The sequence below is a fragment of the Falco naumanni genome, chromosome 9 (assembly GCF_017639655.2).
Source record: "Falco naumanni isolate bFalNau1 chromosome 9, bFalNau1.pat, whole genome shotgun sequence".
In the NCBI taxonomy this organism is placed as follows: domain Eukaryota; kingdom Metazoa; phylum Chordata; class Aves; order Falconiformes; family Falconidae; genus Falco; species Falco naumanni.
Window position 1 is genome coordinate 16,770,119 of NC_054062.1, and position 17,604 is coordinate 16,787,722.

Below are 17,604 nucleotides of genomic sequence, written 5' to 3' on the forward strand. Positions count from 1 at the left end.
CATATTCCTTTCCTGAATATGCTTGGTTAGGTTTTTTTACTGCATTTATTCAGTGGCAGCTTTTAAGCATTAGTACACAGGTGAAGAAAATGGAAACAGGCTTGTCTCTTATCACCAATAATAGGAGAGCTTGAAAAATGCTGTCAGCGTAGTCTTTTCAAAATGTGCTGAGAGCATGTCTCATCAGCAGGACACAGAAAAGTTATAAGAGGCCACAGAACTCCCACGGAAACGGATTTTGTCTCTCCCTCTCCACAGCAGCTTTACCGAAACAACCGGCATCCACCTGCCTACCCCCGAGGCCAAGCGCGCCGCCTCTCCCGCCCCGCCTCCCGCCTTCCTCGGGCAACGAAGCGCCCAGGGAAACCGGTCACCTTCCCCCAGGCGGGGCGTTCGTCCGCCCCGTCCCCCCGTTCAGCCGTAGCTACCGCCGTCCCTGACACTCGCCTCTACAGCGAACGGCCCGCAGGCCACCCCCCCGGCCTGCTGCCGAGCCGCACCGAGCCCCCAGCCCAGCGGCCGCCACGGCCCTCTCCTTCACAGGCCGGCCCGGCTCAGCCGCCACAGAGCCCTCTCCCAAGGGACAGGCTACGGGCGGCGCTCCGGAGCTCGCACCCTCTGCGCGGGTGCCCCAGGAGCGGCCCGCCCAGGGGAGCCACAGGCAGCCCCGCCGCCCGCCCCCCCTCAGCCCGCCGGGCAGCCCGCAGCGCGGGCGGGGCCCCTCCTCCTGCGCATGCGCCCGCCGCGCGGCGCTGTGACGTACCCAGCGACGCCTTCCCGGCTCCGCCAATGGGCGGCCCCGCCCCCTGCCGGCGGCCGCGGAGGGGGGACCCGGATGAGGCAGCCTCGGGCGGCCGCGGCCGTTAAACGCCGGCCTGCGGGCGCGGCCCCCGCCATGGCGGCGGCGCGGTGAGGGCAGCGCGCTCGGGGCGCGGCGCGGGGCGCGGCGAGGATGCTGCTGGTCTACGTGATCTTGCTCTCGGCGCTGGCCGGCTGCTTCCTCACGCTCCTGCTCCAGCTCCTGCTCCTCTACAGGAAGAAGCCGGAGCCCCCCGGGGTGGCCGGAGCCTCCGACGGCCTCGTCTACGCCCGCGTCGCGGCCGACCACAGCCTTAGGGACTACCTGCAGGGCTCGGAGCCGGCCGGCAGCCAGGTGTCTGCGGAGCCGGCCCCTGCCCCGGGCCCGGCCTCAGCGCCGGCCGCCGCCGCGGCTCCCGCCGCCGCCGCCTCCCCGGGCCCGGAGCCCAGCACCAAGCAGCCGCCGCCGCAGCAGCAGCCAGAGCCCCCTCCGGCCCCCTCCTCCCGCCAGGAGACGTGCCACTTCCTCAATGCTATCTTCCTTTTCCTCTTCAGGGAGCTCAGGGACACGGCCCTGGTGAGGAACTGGGTCACCAAGAAGATCAAGGTGGAGTTTGAGGAGCTGCTCCAGGCCAAGGTGACGGGGAAGGTGCTGGAGGGGCTCAGCCTCAGGGACGTCTCCCTCGGCAACGTCCTGCCTGTCTTCAAAGCTGTCAAGCTCATCCAGCCGGTGGCCTGCAACGATGAGGGCTGCCCTGAGGAGCTGGGCTTTGAGGTAGACCTGGAGTACAACGGTGGCTTCCACTTGGGCATCGATGCTGACCTGGTCTTTGGCAAGTCAGCCTACCTCTTCGTCAAGATCTCCCGGGTGATGGGGAAGCTGAAGCTGGTCTTCACGCGCCTGCCCTTTACGCACTGGTCCTTCTCTTTTATGGATGACCCTGTGATACTCTTTGAAGTGAAATCTCAGTTTGAAGGGAGGCCCATGCCTCAGCTCACCTCCATCATTGTGAACCAGTTCAAGAAAGTTATTAAGCGCAAGCACACCTTACCCAATTATAAAATCAGGTAAGATGTCCTGGATTGTCAGTGTTTGGGTGATGTGCCTTAGAATTGCTGTTTTGCTATTTATAGGTAGAGAGAGTTCTCTACAGTATCTTGCCTGATACCAAAAGTTTTCTGTTTATAGTGGGTGTAGTAACCATTGCACAGTGAGATAGTGACATGCCTCAAACTACATAAAACTAAATGGCCAAATTAGTAGGTATAAAAAGTTTGGGGATCCTGTCAGGTGTCCAACGACAGGACCATGATATCCCCCTTTGGAAAAGGTAGATGAATGGCTCTGTGGACAGCATGTGGGTTTGGGGACGTCCTTAAGCTTCTGCCACTGATGAGCTGCCTGGGCAAGGTTTGTGGCTTATGCTTACCTGTAGAGGCAAGGTGGTTGTTATTTAATGTGAGAAAGGATAAAGTTCATTCTCCAGGGAATATTTTTGAGGTCCCATGATAAATGGTGTCTTCTTCCTTTGGGGTTTGCTCAATTTCTTCAATAACTGGGGGGAAATCTAAAAGTTGATAAGAGAAGTATTGCCACTGCTGTGGTAAATAAAACTTTGGGGCACCTCGAAAGGTGTTTTGTCTTTTTTTTTGGTGTAAGATAACATGTTTTCTTATATGGATGCATGTGCTGCAGCATAAACTGCACGATATAGTGAATACAATGAAATGTTTAGTGATATTTGTGTAGCAGAAATGGCAAGTGGTGTCTTTAGTTTGATTCCACCTTAATTTCTGATGAAAAGCTATTGAATAGCTTACCACTGTACAGGTACCGTGCTCACTCTCTGTCATGTCTCACCACTCTTAGGATACCATGTTTCCTTTTTCTTTTGTTTATGCTTTGTAGCTTGTATTATAGTTAAGTAAGGATTTTTGTCTTGACTTTTTTGTTTGTTTGTTTACCACATTCTTTTGCAATAAGCTTTTTCTCTGAAATTCATTGGAGATGAGTAACTGAAAATGCCTATTTGAATTTTGCAGTGCAATTAGCTCTGCAGTGATGTAATTATTAAAGCCTTTTCAGCTGTTTTTTCTGCAATTGAATTTATAAGAGTTCTCATGAAAGTGGATGTGTAAAATACCCAGGATTTGGAAAGCTCTGACAGGGCTGTAAGTAGTTTCTTCGAGTAATGTGGTGGCCCTTTCAAATTTTGAGGTGCTGAATTGCTTTCCAGCTGGGCGGCAGGGAAGCTGTCAAGAGCAAGTTTGCTTTTGTTCTCTTACTGTGTTGGAAAGAGACTGAAGCTGTAGCTGTGAAGGAGAGCCCGAAGGATAGGCTCGGATAGCACAGTTGTGGTGCAGATGAGCACTTCTGGCATACCTGGAAAGAGCAAGTAGAGCAAGTGATCTTCACACTCTCTAGACCAGTTTTTAGGGTGTCTGTGGAACCAGTGATGATGTGCTCCTCCCCTTCAGCAGATGAAGACAGACATCTTCATTTTTCCTCTGGAAGATGCATTTGGGCAGTAGGGCACACTCGTAATTTAGTTAGAGGTGATGGATTTTCTACACATTTCTCAAACTTTCTGCGCCAGGAGTAGTGGATGAGCCATGTATGAGCCACTGATACACTGAGGGGACTGGAGGGGAAAATAAAGAAAGAAGCAGAGCATAGTGTTTGGAACAGAAATGGGTAGAAGTGTGAGGACAGAAGGTAATTGGCACAGAGAACAATACAGGAAGCATGAATTATTACAGAACTAAGAAGAATGAACTGTTATTTTAAAATGTTCTCTTTAAGTTATAAGGAGTTGGGAATTTTTGAATGCTTGAGAGGGAGATAAACTATCGTATCTGGTGTTCACACTAGATAGTAGGCTGGTAGCACAGGGTGGCAAATGTTCAGTGAAACAGTATTCAGTCCTGTATATGATTATTTTGACCTTTACATTTTATGCTATGTTCTGAATGTGTCATTCTGACCCACAGTTGTGAAGGAGGAAGGCAGCACACTAAGCTTAATGCGCATTAATGAAACTGTCTTAAGAAGGGAAGATTGGATCATTGGTGTCCTAACTGTCTAGACCTTTGCTTTAAAGCTTCGGTTGGGAGCACAGATGCCTGCATGGGAACCTTCAGCTGTCCACAGTTGCCCAAGGTTTTGTGGAACACAGACTGAAAGCTCTTTTTCTCCACTAACACGTCTCAGATGAGTTTTATGCAGGTAGATCCCTAGACAGCAAAACTTGGTAACAGCTGAGCACTAACAATACACTCTTACGTGATGGCATAGTTAAGAGTTGAGATGTTATCATTTAGATGGTATAGAGAGCTGGTTTGGGAAATCAAGCCCCCTGCTGATAAGATGCAAAAGTTGGTATTTTTAATAGAAATTATAAGAATGCATTGTTTTGGAATTGTGGTATGTTAATATATTCCTTAGCAAAGAATGTACAGGAAGAAGTCAGGAGGGTTTCACAACTGCTTAATAACCTGTTACCTTGCTTAAAGCGTAGCAATTTCTCATCTCCAGGGAATGTGCTTATCCTCTCCCCACTTTTTCCTATGGCTTATATGCCTTGTGTTTAAGTACATAGTCAGTATTTGCTTTTGTGTGTCGTTCAAAACCTTTTTGATGTCTCCCTACTTTTGCTCAAGTAACTTTGTAAATAAATCTTTGAATAGCATAATTACAACCTTGTGAACAAAAGCACTTGGTGTGAGAGTTTTATTTTCACTCGGTTAAAAGGGGTACTTTGTTACCCTACTAGCTTCCAGATTTAAGTCTACAAAGGAGTTTTATCTTGTTTCCAGATGCTAAGTAGCATTAAAAATTAAAATGTGCCATTTTCTTTGTCTGTGTATTAGGCAACTTGTAGAGGTTATTACTTGTTAGAAAATAGCATAAGAAGAGAACTTTTGCCAATAGCTGGTTCTGAACATCCTATAACTAAGTTTGTGTAAAGCAGATCCCTGCCCGCCCCTTGTTGTTTAATTGTAAAATACTGTATTAAAAAAGTCTTGTATCTTCACGTACACTATCTGTTAGTACAGCCAGATTACTACACATACTTTTGTATTCTTTCCAGTCATGTATAATTCTATGCAGCAAAGCAGTGATTAGTGGGATCATCTTCCGTATCATCTATTGCTAGGAGTGACTTTGTGCGATGTGTGTAACTGTAGCTTGAAAGTGGAAGGTGTCTTGCATTCCTGATGCACTCTTAAGTCTTTTATGAGGAGAGGCAATGTAGACTAGTAAGTGCATTTTGAAGTTTGCCTAGCATTTTACGTACAGTTTTCTTCATAAAGGCAATTGTCTACTAATTGAAAAAGGAAGGATGCACTCTATGTCTAAACAAATAAGTAGTAATTTGTGTTTTATTCTAAAAGTATGTAAACTCTTTTCTTCAGCTCTTTGAGAAATGTGTTTGCAGCTGGCAAAACACCCTATTTTGAAGCCGCTCTGCCATTGAATGGCGATTGCTGTCTCACATAGTAGAAATTCAGTGAATGATAAGCTTTTTTGGTTTAAGTCATTGTTAGTAAAGGATTTGTGCAATTCAATCAATAGTAGCAAGAGTTACTACTGTTTTATAGTTAACTTTAATCTTAATGTATTTGTTGTTGCTTTGTAATAGAAATGCAGACAGCTTTTCTGAAGACATTGTGGTCTGTCAGAGAAGTTTCTTCCTCAGTTGTGGGGAAGATCTAAAGTGGCAGTTTTTTTGGTTTGTTTTTTGTTTTCTTCTCCAGTATACGTGTGTTCTGGTGTACTCTTGAGAAACTAGGTAACTGTCAGTCAGGACTTTTTTATAACTAGCCCTAACCTCAGTTAAGTCATGAAGAACTGTAGGCTTCATTTATTTGGCTCTAAGTACTTCATAACTCTTATTTTGACTTGAATGAGTTGTTTAAATACTGTTTCTTTAGTTCTAATGCAGGTTGGCCCAGGTACGGAGCTTGAGAATGAGCATGGAAAGCCTAGACTTACCCATTGGTTAGTTATGATGTCAACTATTGGTGTTCTGCAGGGCAGCTACTGACCCGCCAGCTGTGTTTTGCTGTCCCGAAATCTCTCCTGCTGGCACACTCAGGAACCATAGGCGGTCAGTTTTGCCCATCAGCATAGCTTGACTTGAGACTGTATTTTTCATGTAAGTTTCATTTACTAGAGCAGGATGGTAGATGCTAATTAGCAGCACAGACTGGAGTTTTATCTAGCAGCCTGAATCCAGCCTTTGGTTTTTCATTGTGTCCACTCAAACAGTTCTTTAAAAGGAGTGCTATAGACACTATGTTGGTTTTAACTTTCTATATTGTGTCCTTTTAATAGTAGGATAAAGTGGTTAACACTAAGCTGTAGTTAGTGGCATTGGCTTAACGTGTTTAGTATTCAAAAACACACAGTAAGGATTGTTTCGGATGTCTGTCTCGTTGCTTGCTTGTGCTGTTGCAGTGGTCGTTGGTTCATGTCTGTAAGCTCTCTAATGAGCTGTACCTTGATCATTAGCCTATTAGTAAGTTGCTTATTGGTCTCAACCTTGATATTCACCTGCATCATGTCAATTATATAGGTACGCTAATTATGCTGTATTTTCTAGCCTATTTTTAATGGTCAGCTGTAGTTGTGGTGTTTTGAACAGATCCTGATCTTGCTTTGCATAGGTTTTGGAGAGCTTTGTTTTTTGGGCTTTTTCTAGACAATAAAAATACACTTTGCCATAATGAAGATACAGAGCCCTCTGTGTCTATGTAAAGGGTGAAATGGAAGTACTTGCAGTCTAGTCTCCTTCCAGAATTTAATTTCCTAGCGTTTTGTAATCAATGATGTAAAAAATCTGATAGCTGCTGGGTTTTTTTTCTAAATTTAAGGTCTTGCAAGGTCATTCATTTAGATTCTAAGCAGATTAGGTGTTGCCTAAGTAGTGAGTCAGTTCTGTATATTTTAAGAACACTTAGTTTCTCAGTTTGTTACATTTAAAAAAGCTAATATTTTGTATTGATACTAGGCTGTTTGAGAAATTATACTTTGCTTCATTTTAATACATACTACTACAGAGTGGAATAAGTTTTTCTTCAGAAGTAGTCTCACGAAGAATTACTTCTAACATTTCTATATCAGATATTTAAATGACATCCTGAGCTCCCTTCCAACAAGAATTATCCTTGGAACTGATAATTTGTAATATAGTTAGTCATGTTAAATAGTTTTATGCTTTATTTGGAAGCTGAAGCTATATTGAATTTCACTGGGAAGAACCATTAGACAAGCCAATTCTAATTTACCATTATAGAATGCAATTTGAGAGTTACATAGCAATTTTTTTTTTTATTTTTTTTTTTGGCAAAACTTAGGCTGGGAAGTAATGTAAGTAACTATTGATTTGAAGCGTGTTTTATTATAGAAATGACTTCATAATATGGTAGTAGAGGTATTGGAAAAAGCATAAAATTTAAGAAAGTATATATTATTCATATGATGAGGTTATACTCAGAAATAATTGTCATGTTTGGGACTGTGAGCATTTCTTACTTTCAGAAATCAGCAGCCAGTAGATCCTACATTCTCTACAGCTTCTGCAAAGGGAAAGGGTACGAAGATTCTGTTCCTGAGTGGATTTCTCCCATAGTTGTGATGTGAATCTCCTACTAGTTACATCTGTAAGGCATTCCTGTTGCTTTTGAAAAAAAAGAGGAGGCTTTTATTTGCAATTTCTTTTTTTTAATGTCATGCCGATTCTAAGTGCAAAAATAATCTAGTATACAGATAAATTAAGTCTTTTAGTCTTCTTCCCCAGCTCCAGCGCATTGTGGGCTTTCACACTGTGACAGTCTAATTCTGAAAGAATGCTGGTTTGAAACTTGTTCATTACAAAGTCAGATTTAATGAATGACCAGCTACATATTGGACATTTCCCAATATATAAGTGGCATTATTTTCAGGTTAAGAAGTGAGCCTTTTCCTGTCATTAGTCAACAAGTGTTACATTTTCTTTTCTTATCTGCAAGGGTGAGGAACTAACATGGCGCTGACTTGAGATGGATTAGAGAAGAAACTGGAAGACCAGAGGTATAGTTGGGGACAAACCCCCCCCCAAAATATCAGTTGAAGGGACAGGTGGACAAAGACCTAAAAATAAGTTTTGATGATTGCTGGTTTTGTTTGCTGCAGATAGCAATCTAATAAGCATTACGGTTAATTGGTCTGACAGGAAAGTAAAGCTTCCTTGAACTTCTCTTACTTGAAACAGTATTTAAAAGATTCTTTGTGCAATAATAATGAAAATTACCTCATTTAACACCTTTGATGTTTTGTATTTGAAAATTTCTTGATCAGTCCTGCAGTGAACTTCTTTCACGTGGATAGTGAATGAAGGCTCTGAAAAGATTTATTTAGTACTTCATGGCGTTTTGCATGCAGTGGCATTGATATTTCACATTTCTGTTCGTCTGAACTCTGATCTTGAACATTTAAGCTGATCCGTCTGTTCAGTGGGAACAAATACTTTTTTTATTCAGTTGTCATAATTTGTATAGTTTTCAATTCTTTTAAATAAGAGTACTACTGCTTATTTCATATTTTTAGTTTTTGAATGGTAACTTATTTAAAAGTAAATACAGGGCACATAGGACTTAATCACACTACCAAACTAGGCATCTAACAAATGTCTTGTTTGGCTCTGAGCCTGTCTGTTGGAGCAGGTAGGTGTGTTCAAGCACTAGAGTTAGGCTATTCTGAATCCCCTTCTGCAGGCTGTATTATGATTTTTGCGTTTTTGTGGATAGATAGTGTGACTAATGTTCCCTACCTGTCACACAAAACAACACTGGATTTTCCTTGAAGGAGGTTACTTCAAGGCACAGAGGCACAGAATTTACCTGTAAAATGGTAACTAATACATTTCTCTGTAGCTCATTTGATATCAGAATGTATGACTCTCTTGTAGAGCCGACTTTAACTATTTCACATGCTTAATATATATAATCTTTTTATTAGCAAATGATGCTTGATCAAAAGCTCTTAAATAAGCAGCCTGGGTAAGGACAGTAGGTTTCAGTAGTCAGTGTGGTAGAACAGTGGGGTGCTTCAGTGGTGGTGAAGCTTAGTCTCAGGCTGCCGATTTAACTATTGGAGCTAGTCCTTTCATGTTACTGGGTTTCTATGGGAAACTGCTTATTCTGCATTCCTGCAGAGATTGCCTGAAGTCACCAGATATGCTCCTGTGTTTACAGTTCGTGTTCACACTTGTTTGATTTGAAACTTTTCAACATTTGGTTATTCTTGGTGTTATTGTTGTTTAGAGAATAGTAAAAGACTTTCAGTTTAAACTTCTATGATTAATAAGCTTTATTGTCTAAAGTGAGTATGGAGAGAATGTTACATACCTATGCGGTTTGTTAATTTAATCGATAACTTGTACCAGCCCAGTCTGCTAAAATCCATTAATTGTGGAACTATGAAAACCTTTGCATGACAATCTCAAACTGTGCTTTTGTCCAGAAGAAAGCAATGATCCCGTATTATAAATGTTAGCTGGGAACAATTAGGTATTTGAGCAGGTTCCATTCTGTGTGATGTACAAATAACAATATTTTATGTAATTAAGAAAAAAATGCTTTTCTGAAAGTCTTTGTTTTGATTTTCTAGAGTTGAAAAGAGCTTGTTTGTAACAGTGGATAAATTCTCATTTTGGAAATCAATGTGGATGCCAGTTTGTGTGAAGGAGATTTGGGAGTAATTATTTTATAAACATTTATCAGGTTAATTGTGACATAATACACTGAACACAGAATTTATAAATCATTCCTTTGAGTAGTTTCTGCTGCAGTCATTGAGCTTTTGGTTAAACTAAAGAATTTACTGCTTGGAATGGTGCTCATCTTAGTTGAGAGACATGAGTAAGATCCGCAAGTTTTGGAAGCTTTTTCCTGTTGTTAATTACCTTCCCTGTTTAACTATTAACAATTACAGTTGTGTCACAAGCCAGTCAAATCTAGGCTAGAATTCATACCTCCAAGATGTTCAGTGATCCCAGGCAGCATATCTAGTAAAGTAGTGAAAAAAAATCTGCAATGAAGACTTCAGTTGACAGATAGGTTTGTGTTGCAAAAGTTCCTACAGCACAAAGTGTGCAGCCAACAGTGGAATGGTTGTGTATGCGGTGGCCTGGATGTGGCTGCTCCTGAATTGCTTTACCCAGCAAGCTAGGTATATGCTGTGTTGGCTTTGATAGCTCAGACTTCTGCATCGCACCTGCCCAAAGCCATTTAGGTGCATCTGCTTCCCTAAGCACTCTCCCTTCTGGAAAGGCTCTTACTCCTGTGGAGCCCAGTCTGGGTTAATAAGCTCTCTCAGGACTTGGGAGCACACCTCTGTTTGCTGCAGGACCCAACTGGAGCCCAGCAGCATTTTAGACCTGTCTGTGGCCATATATAGCTATAAGAACTGCCAAGGAGGTGCTAGGTATAGCAGAAAAGGAAAGGAAAAGGGGAAAACCCTCATTTTTTTGTGAGATGAAAGGTAGAAATTGTTTTCTCTGGGTTGGGCTCTGGAGAGCTACTTTGTGATTTTTTTTTTTTTCCTCACCAGCTGTTGTAATTCATTTGAGCCTCAAAACTAAATGGGAACAATTTACCTTTATAATTTCTTAATTCCCTTGTTCAGTTTGCAGCTATGCTGTAGTTCAGCAGAACGGTCTGCGAGAAGCAATGCAAGCAGCCCTTTCAATTAAAGCTATTTCATGTAATGGGAAATACAGGGATTCTGCCACAGCAATTCAGTCTTCACATTTTTGAAAACTTAACCAGATGTCATAAAAATCTGTCTGCAATAAAGAGTGTATTACAGAGATCAGCTGATGATGGAGCTAATCAGACTGTTACACACATGCAAAGACGGTAATTGATTGCCAGATATGACTAGCATAGAACTAAATTAGGGTAATCATTTGGAAATACTTTTTGTCCCTGTAAGTTTTACTCAAATTGTAGCAATTTTGTGTTAAGTTAGAGCTGTAAATTAACAAAATTATTGCTTAATTTCTGTCCAATATTTTAAAAATGTCTGTGGATATCTAATGGAAATCATAATACTTACATACTTTGTTCCTGACTTTCTTAACTTAGTCTTAATTCTAAGCTTCAGTATATTTTCCTGTATCAGTTTTAATGTCAACATAGTTATGAAAAATGCCCATTCAGAAGGAAATGTGTACAAATATTAGTCTGCTTGTGAGATGACATTAAGTACAAGATTATGTGCTGTTTCCCAGTGTCACTGAAATGAAGATACTTATTCTTAAAATAACTAATACCACATATGTAAAATACTTTAAATGATGCTAAACCCTTTGAGAAATATCCTGTCAAATAAACTTTTTATGTAGTATTTTATATGTAAGCCTCTGTGTAGTAAGAATTAAAATGGACGCTTACATGAGTGTTACTTTGTGTAGTAAATTACTTAAACTATTGTTGCTCTTTGATTGAGCTAAAATAGGAAGAGTAGAAATTGAAGCTCGTACTCTTGCAGTGACATGGTAGAAGGCTTCTTGGTGGTGTTTGAATCACCACTGTGAATGGTCTGCCTTTGGTGAATAATTCCTAAGTAATTAAACAGTGGGAATGATGCAGTGTAACTCTGAAAACTTCAACAGTTTGTATGTATTTATTTTTTTAAGAATAACTCTGCATGTTTGCTAACAAAACTTAATGCAGTATGGTAGAATAAACAAAACAAATTCTAATGTTGCCAAGCGAAAAGCCCAGTGGATTACAAGGGGAGGTGGGGTGGGAACAGCAATGTTAGTCAGTGGTATTGTTTTAAAACAATACTACAAAAACTCAGATTTTTATTTTTTTTTCCTCCCCCCTGTTCCTCTGAAAGAAGGGCAAATTAGAGAAAATACCCAAATTCGTTCTGGGGGTGGTGGGAGAAGATTATGGTAATTTGAGCAGCTGTTTCTTTCACATCTAACCACAAGTCCAGACTGTAATTTGCCATCAGTGATGCAGGATTTGCAAGTGCAGGAATCCTTCCTGCTAATTAATCTTGCAAGCCCCTGCTGTATTTGATTGTCAAGAGTGGTGCCACAGGTCACATCCATACTGAGCTTCTGTGGTATTTGATCCAGTTTGTTTACAGTACAAGCCCATTAATAAATTGCTGTGATTCACAAACGGTAACACCTTTGCTTGGGGGACAGTTGGAAAATATATGCCACGGTGTTTCCCCTGGTTCTCATCAGTGCCCTCCCCACCACTGCAGTCTGAATAGCTGAGCTGTCTGAAAAACAGATCCTAAATTACTTCTGCTTACAATTTTAAGGTGAACTGTCATCTCGGCTTTGATAATGGTACTACTAATCCTGTGCTGGACTAGCTCCACCTCTTTGGAAGCGTGTGAATTGGACCATCTTCTCTCTTCTCAGAAGTGACCAGATAAATGCAGATTGAGCAGCTTCGTGGTTCGAACATTTTTACACCTGACTGGAGGAGTGAAGATAAACCTTGGAAAGCTATCATATCTAGAATTTAGAACAGATACAAATGTTTTTTCACTTTTGGTTTACAGATGTCAGAGACTTGTTTTCAGTAGTGAGACAGTCATTTTCTCTCTAAGCAGTCTAAGGATGTCATGAGTGTTCATATGAACATAAGCTAGGGTTTAGAGCAGAGGATTAAAACTTTTGAGTTCAATGAATGAGTAGTGTACAAAGCTTACATTTTTATTAGAAAATCAACATTATTTTCCTCTGATCAGGACTGCAGAGAAATGATGTTTGTAGAGAGACTTGAGACCTCTTTATCGGAGAGTATATTGCTGAAGTGAGAAAAAGCTAGCATTTTGCTAACATCAGTTACTGGAACCAATCTCTAATCCAGCTGGCTAAAGGTAGATTTTTGAGGTGGCTTGGGTTTATTTGTTTGGGTTTTTGGTGTTTTTTCTCTTTGAATGCCTAAAAGTTGAACCCTACCTGCTTTTCTTTGAGCTTTATGGAACAAGAGCATATTCTGCACCTTGTCTCATTTGGAGCAGAGCCATGATGATTTAGGCTTTCTGGATAGGCAGGGAAGTTTCGTCTTCATCCTGTCTGAGACTGATATATAGTAGGATTTTGATCTCTCTTTCAATTTGAACCAGCAGTTGGCTTTAGCTAGGTCACATACAATTTAAAAAAAAACAGCCCACAAAAAAAAAAAAGAAAGCCAAAGCACATGAAAATTCGGAGATCAAAAAGGCATTGGCTGCACTAAGTTAACCAAGCTATTTCAGTATTTATGGAATTTGGAATTAGGGAAACTAGTATTCTTGAAATGCAAAGAAGTCTGTGCATGGTCAAATTGATGTTGTTTGTGCTTATAAGAAAGTAGTTTTGATAAGCCTGATACAAGATTTTTTTTTTTACCTGTGGCTATTTTGATACTGACAGCAAGGGCAAATCTTTAAGACTTTCCTTGCTGTATTTACAATTACTTTTGTCATACAATCAAGGAAAAAAATACTATCTTTTTGGAAGGAGCTACATTTGTTTTTTTATTTGTTCCTGTAGAATGGGTCTTAAAATTGTACAAGTGTTTGTCTTGAGTGTCTGGTTCAAGTGATGTTTCAGAGGTGCTGATTTGACCCTAAGAAAGAAGACTGCAGTTTAAGAATCTGGAAATATGTGAAACTTCTTTGAAGAAAAAACCCAAACAATAAAATCCTTGCGCTTTTTTGAGGTCTTGATTTAAAAAGTGACTGTTCATATATTAAGAACTTATGTGTATGAGCCTCCCACATGCCTGTGGCAGAATATCCTGTAATGCAGTGGGTGGAGTACTAGAACTGATCTGCAGTTTTCCATAGCGTTTCCTAGAAAATAAATCTACTCTCTTATTGCAATGTTTTTCAGGTTGTTTGTAAGCCAGATTTTCATGGATATGTGTAAAGCTGAAATCAGTAGATTTCTATACTGAATAAGAGTATAGTTTGAATTATGAAACTTGCCTGACTATGTATACTGACGCAGTTCTACAGCTTTGTTCCTTGTGAAGTCAGTGGAAGCTGGAGAATTGCTTTAGCAAAACCTATTGTGGCAGTAGTTTTCTTTTTAAGGCACTCTTTTTACAAAAAAAAAGTACCGATTTCTTTCACAATAAAGATGAGTTCCATTTTTATATCTTAACGTGAAGAATGGAGATTGCATTATAATACCTAAAGCTAAAAATATTAAATGTTAGCTGATAAATACTTTAAAAATCTTACTAATGTGGTCATACCTTTTTAGGAGTGGATTGTAATATTTTAGACTTTTTGTAGAAGTAAACTTCATCTTAAATACACAGAATATAAGAGTAGAGGACTTTTCTATGACTTAAAATATCTGCTGTCAATCACTCTTTTTGAAATCTACACTCTTTACAAGTGCTTGGCTTGTATTTCTGTGAATCTGATTATAAAGGAAATCTAAAAATGACTGAATTCCGTTCTATAGTTGAACCCTTTGAGTACTCCCAAAACTGAAAATAAATTCAGCGGTTACTTCTTCAAAAATACTTTCGATACTAGAATCTTCAGATACAGTAGCATTTACAAAAGTAAACTGATGGTTTACTAAACACAGTCTGACTTCAGATTTGGTTTAATTTTTGCTTAAAGTGGTAAACAAAATTAGCAATGCTAAAGAGACTTGCATTTTTAGCTGTTGGGCTCTTCTGAGATTTAAGGTCTCTGTGCCTTGTTTATTAAGATTTAATGCCCAATTAATATAACACGATTAAAAAATTTATAAACCTGACAATATTTAATCTTTATGGCAGTAGATTAGTGCTGGAATTCATATAATACAAGTGATTAATCTAGTCTTAAACAGATAGCCCCTAATTTTTACACCACTGTTTTAGATACCAATCTTCCTTTATAAAACCAGAGAATAATTTAAAACTTTTCTCAGAACTTATTCTAGAGAAGTGTTCTTGCTCCTTGGCAAAAGCTCTGCAAAATCCTAGGCTCCTGCATTTAGAAATGAAGCTGTAAGTCTTTGTGCTTCTTCAAGTACGAGATGGAGTACTGAGAGCTTTTGAAGTTTGTGCCTGTCTGTGTTTAGCTCTTCAACAAATTTGGGGTTTCTTTGGTTTTTACACTCATTCTGGATATTCTTAACTGCTGCAATGAACAGAAACATGTAAGCGCATGGTTATCTTTGGCCAGGTAAATTGATATTTCTTCCCCACTAAATAGAGTTCCTCATGCAACTAAAAATGTTGTAGTTAAGTAGGTAGTAGTGGGAGCTGTTAATTTAGGTAATAGGTTAATTTAACTTCTGTCCTCTTCTCTGTTAAAATTTGGCTAAAGGACCACAAAACAGTCATCACAGAACAGTGAATACAAATTAATAGGAATATAGGTCAGACATTTCTAAAACTAAACCACTGAGCTGCAGTCTTGTTCCAAGTAGGTGAGTTCCTCCCCCATAGAAGTGGTAACGGGAAGGAAGAATAGCATTCTTCAGGCACTGAAAACACCCAAAATGAAGGGAAGAAAATTGATTTGTTTGTTGTTGGTGTGTTTTCGTTTGTGGGTTTTTGTTTGGGTTTTTTTTTTTTTTTCAGATGCAGATTTGATCTGGACTTTGGGTGAGGTAATGATGAGATGAGAGCAAATGAGCCACCGATGTGGCTCGTGAGTTGTAGCATGAATAGGGTGTAGAAGTCTTTTATGTGAAGGAGACATACTGACTCTGTGCAGTGTCTGGAAACGTTTTTGTTGTGCTTTTTATGTGTAAGAGCTCAGTATTAAGCTATTTTAGAGTATAACTTTAATCCTGTGTATTAATTGACTAAATTATCTTTCAGTGTAGTCATCTGACCTAATTCCTCATGTGAAATGACTTTTTTTTTGTATTTGTGTCTTGTGGTATTTCTTGAGAAACGCTTTTGCTACTTAACAGCTTTTTAAATATTGTTTTTATAGGGTTTTTTTTTTTCACTTGCTAAAATTTCACATGAAGTTTGATTGTTGAATATTCCTCTTCATATTATTAAGTTAAAATGTTCAGGTTTAACTATAATTTTCTTAAGTGTGCTATCTGAATTTTAGACTTCTGGACAAATAAGATGAAAAATTTTAGTGGCGAGACTGGTAACTTAAAAATTAATTGAAAACACACTATAAGCATCTAACATAAGGCACTTCTAAAGACTACTTTTTTTTTTTAATACCATGCCATATCCAAGCAGGGTTTTGGGGCAGGGGGTGTAAGGTGTCTGTTTTCTTGTATAGCAATGATACTCCTTTGGAAAAGATGAAACTTTTACAAAGGCTTAACAAATACCGTTTAAAGAGTAATATCTGTCCCGCACAGAATCTGCCTTTAATTTTGATAGTTGTTTGGTACCATTTCACAGGTTTGGAATTGCAAAGGAGGCTTTTGGATATATGGATTGAGTTGGTATAATCCTGCATTGCAGCTTATGATCCTGTGACATGAGCATGAATTTTGGTCTTTTGACCTTGCTGAATGAAAGGAGATGGCAGCATTAGACTCCACTTGAAAGGTGTCTAATATAGGTCCAATGAAAATCTGGCTTGGAGAACCTAACAGCTCAGCAGTGCTTAGAAAGACACCGTATTTCTTTTAAGTACCTTTTAGTAACATTTTCTCAACTGTTGTACTGTCAGGAGCAGCTCCTCAATTTCCCCACATCATTGTCCTGGCTTAAAATCTTTTTCTCAGGCTGTAGCAGGGTGAGTGGACCCACTGCAAAGCAGTTGCTCTCCACTGGTGGAGGCCCACTAACTTTTTTGGTTCCCAGCTGAAGTTAAGGAAGGTATCTGAGAATAGTGTGTGAGTGTTTAAAGATCTAGACGGCCAAATAGAAACCACATTTATTTTTTTTCTTCTTGTTCAGGGTTTCCAAAGTGAGAGCCCTGAATTCACAAGAGCAACCTACCAGAACTGGCCAGATCCTGGGATGGCTGTTGTGATGAGGGCAGAGACCAGTGGAGATTAACTGAGGGATTAAGTTTGCTCTCAAGGTTTCTTTATTGACTTTGTGAATAGAGGCTTACTGGTAGGCTACACGATCTTTTCTTTCTTCATCAGTGTCATGAATTTCTCTAAGCCATTTATTGGTGGACTTTGCTTTTTAAAGATGGACTAAACAGAGGGTAACAAAATACACTCTTAAAGCTATTACAGAAGTTACAGCAATGTTATTTATACAATATTTACAATAAAGTTCTACATTATAATGATGAACCCAAGATGATAGGATACTTATCTCTCCTTTACGTAGGAAAGTTTGGGACAGGAAGATTCTGAATCATCAAAGGTACCATAGTCTGCAGAGCTTGGGAATAGGTTTGATTCTCATCTTATTCACTGAATTGTGTTGTTGGCACTATTAGGTAAAAGCCTACTTTTGGTACTTTAATATGATGAAATACAGTCCTGCTTTCGTACTAAAAGTGTGTTTTATTGTCCCTACTGTAAATACTTCACGATTCCATTTTGTCTAGCAACATGATTGTTTTCAAGCAGGAAAATCAGACATTGCAGAGGTGGGGAGTCTGGCTCTCCGCAGAGCAGAGAACACCCATCACTGTTCTGCAGCACTCCCGCTAGACTGAACAGAAATGCAGCAGCGGTGGCTCTAAGAATACAGTTCTCAGAGTGCTGTTTGTTATTGGTGACTGTGTTTGTTTAAAAGGTAGGGTAGCTCATAGGCTTTCCCTGCCACAGGGAGAAAGATGGTAGAACCTGTGATGCCTGACTTGGTTATGTCTGTGGATTGCACGTTGCCTGTATGTGGATTTAG

The 17,604-nt window shown here is 40.0% G+C and overlaps 1 protein-coding gene across 1 annotated transcript in view; it reads left to right on the plus strand.

Moving 5' to 3' along the window:
- The first annotated feature begins 811 nt into the window (after positions 1-811).
- Positions 812-17,604, plus strand: part of PDZD8 (PDZ domain containing 8) — a 58,840-nt gene continuing 42,047 nt past the window's right edge. The window contains exon 1 of the mRNA XM_040605823.1: positions 812-1,866. Within this exon, the coding sequence (XP_040461757.1) occupies positions 953-1,866 (914 nt within the window). The 5' untranslated portion in view covers positions 812-952. The remainder of the gene's footprint in view (positions 1,867-17,604) is intronic.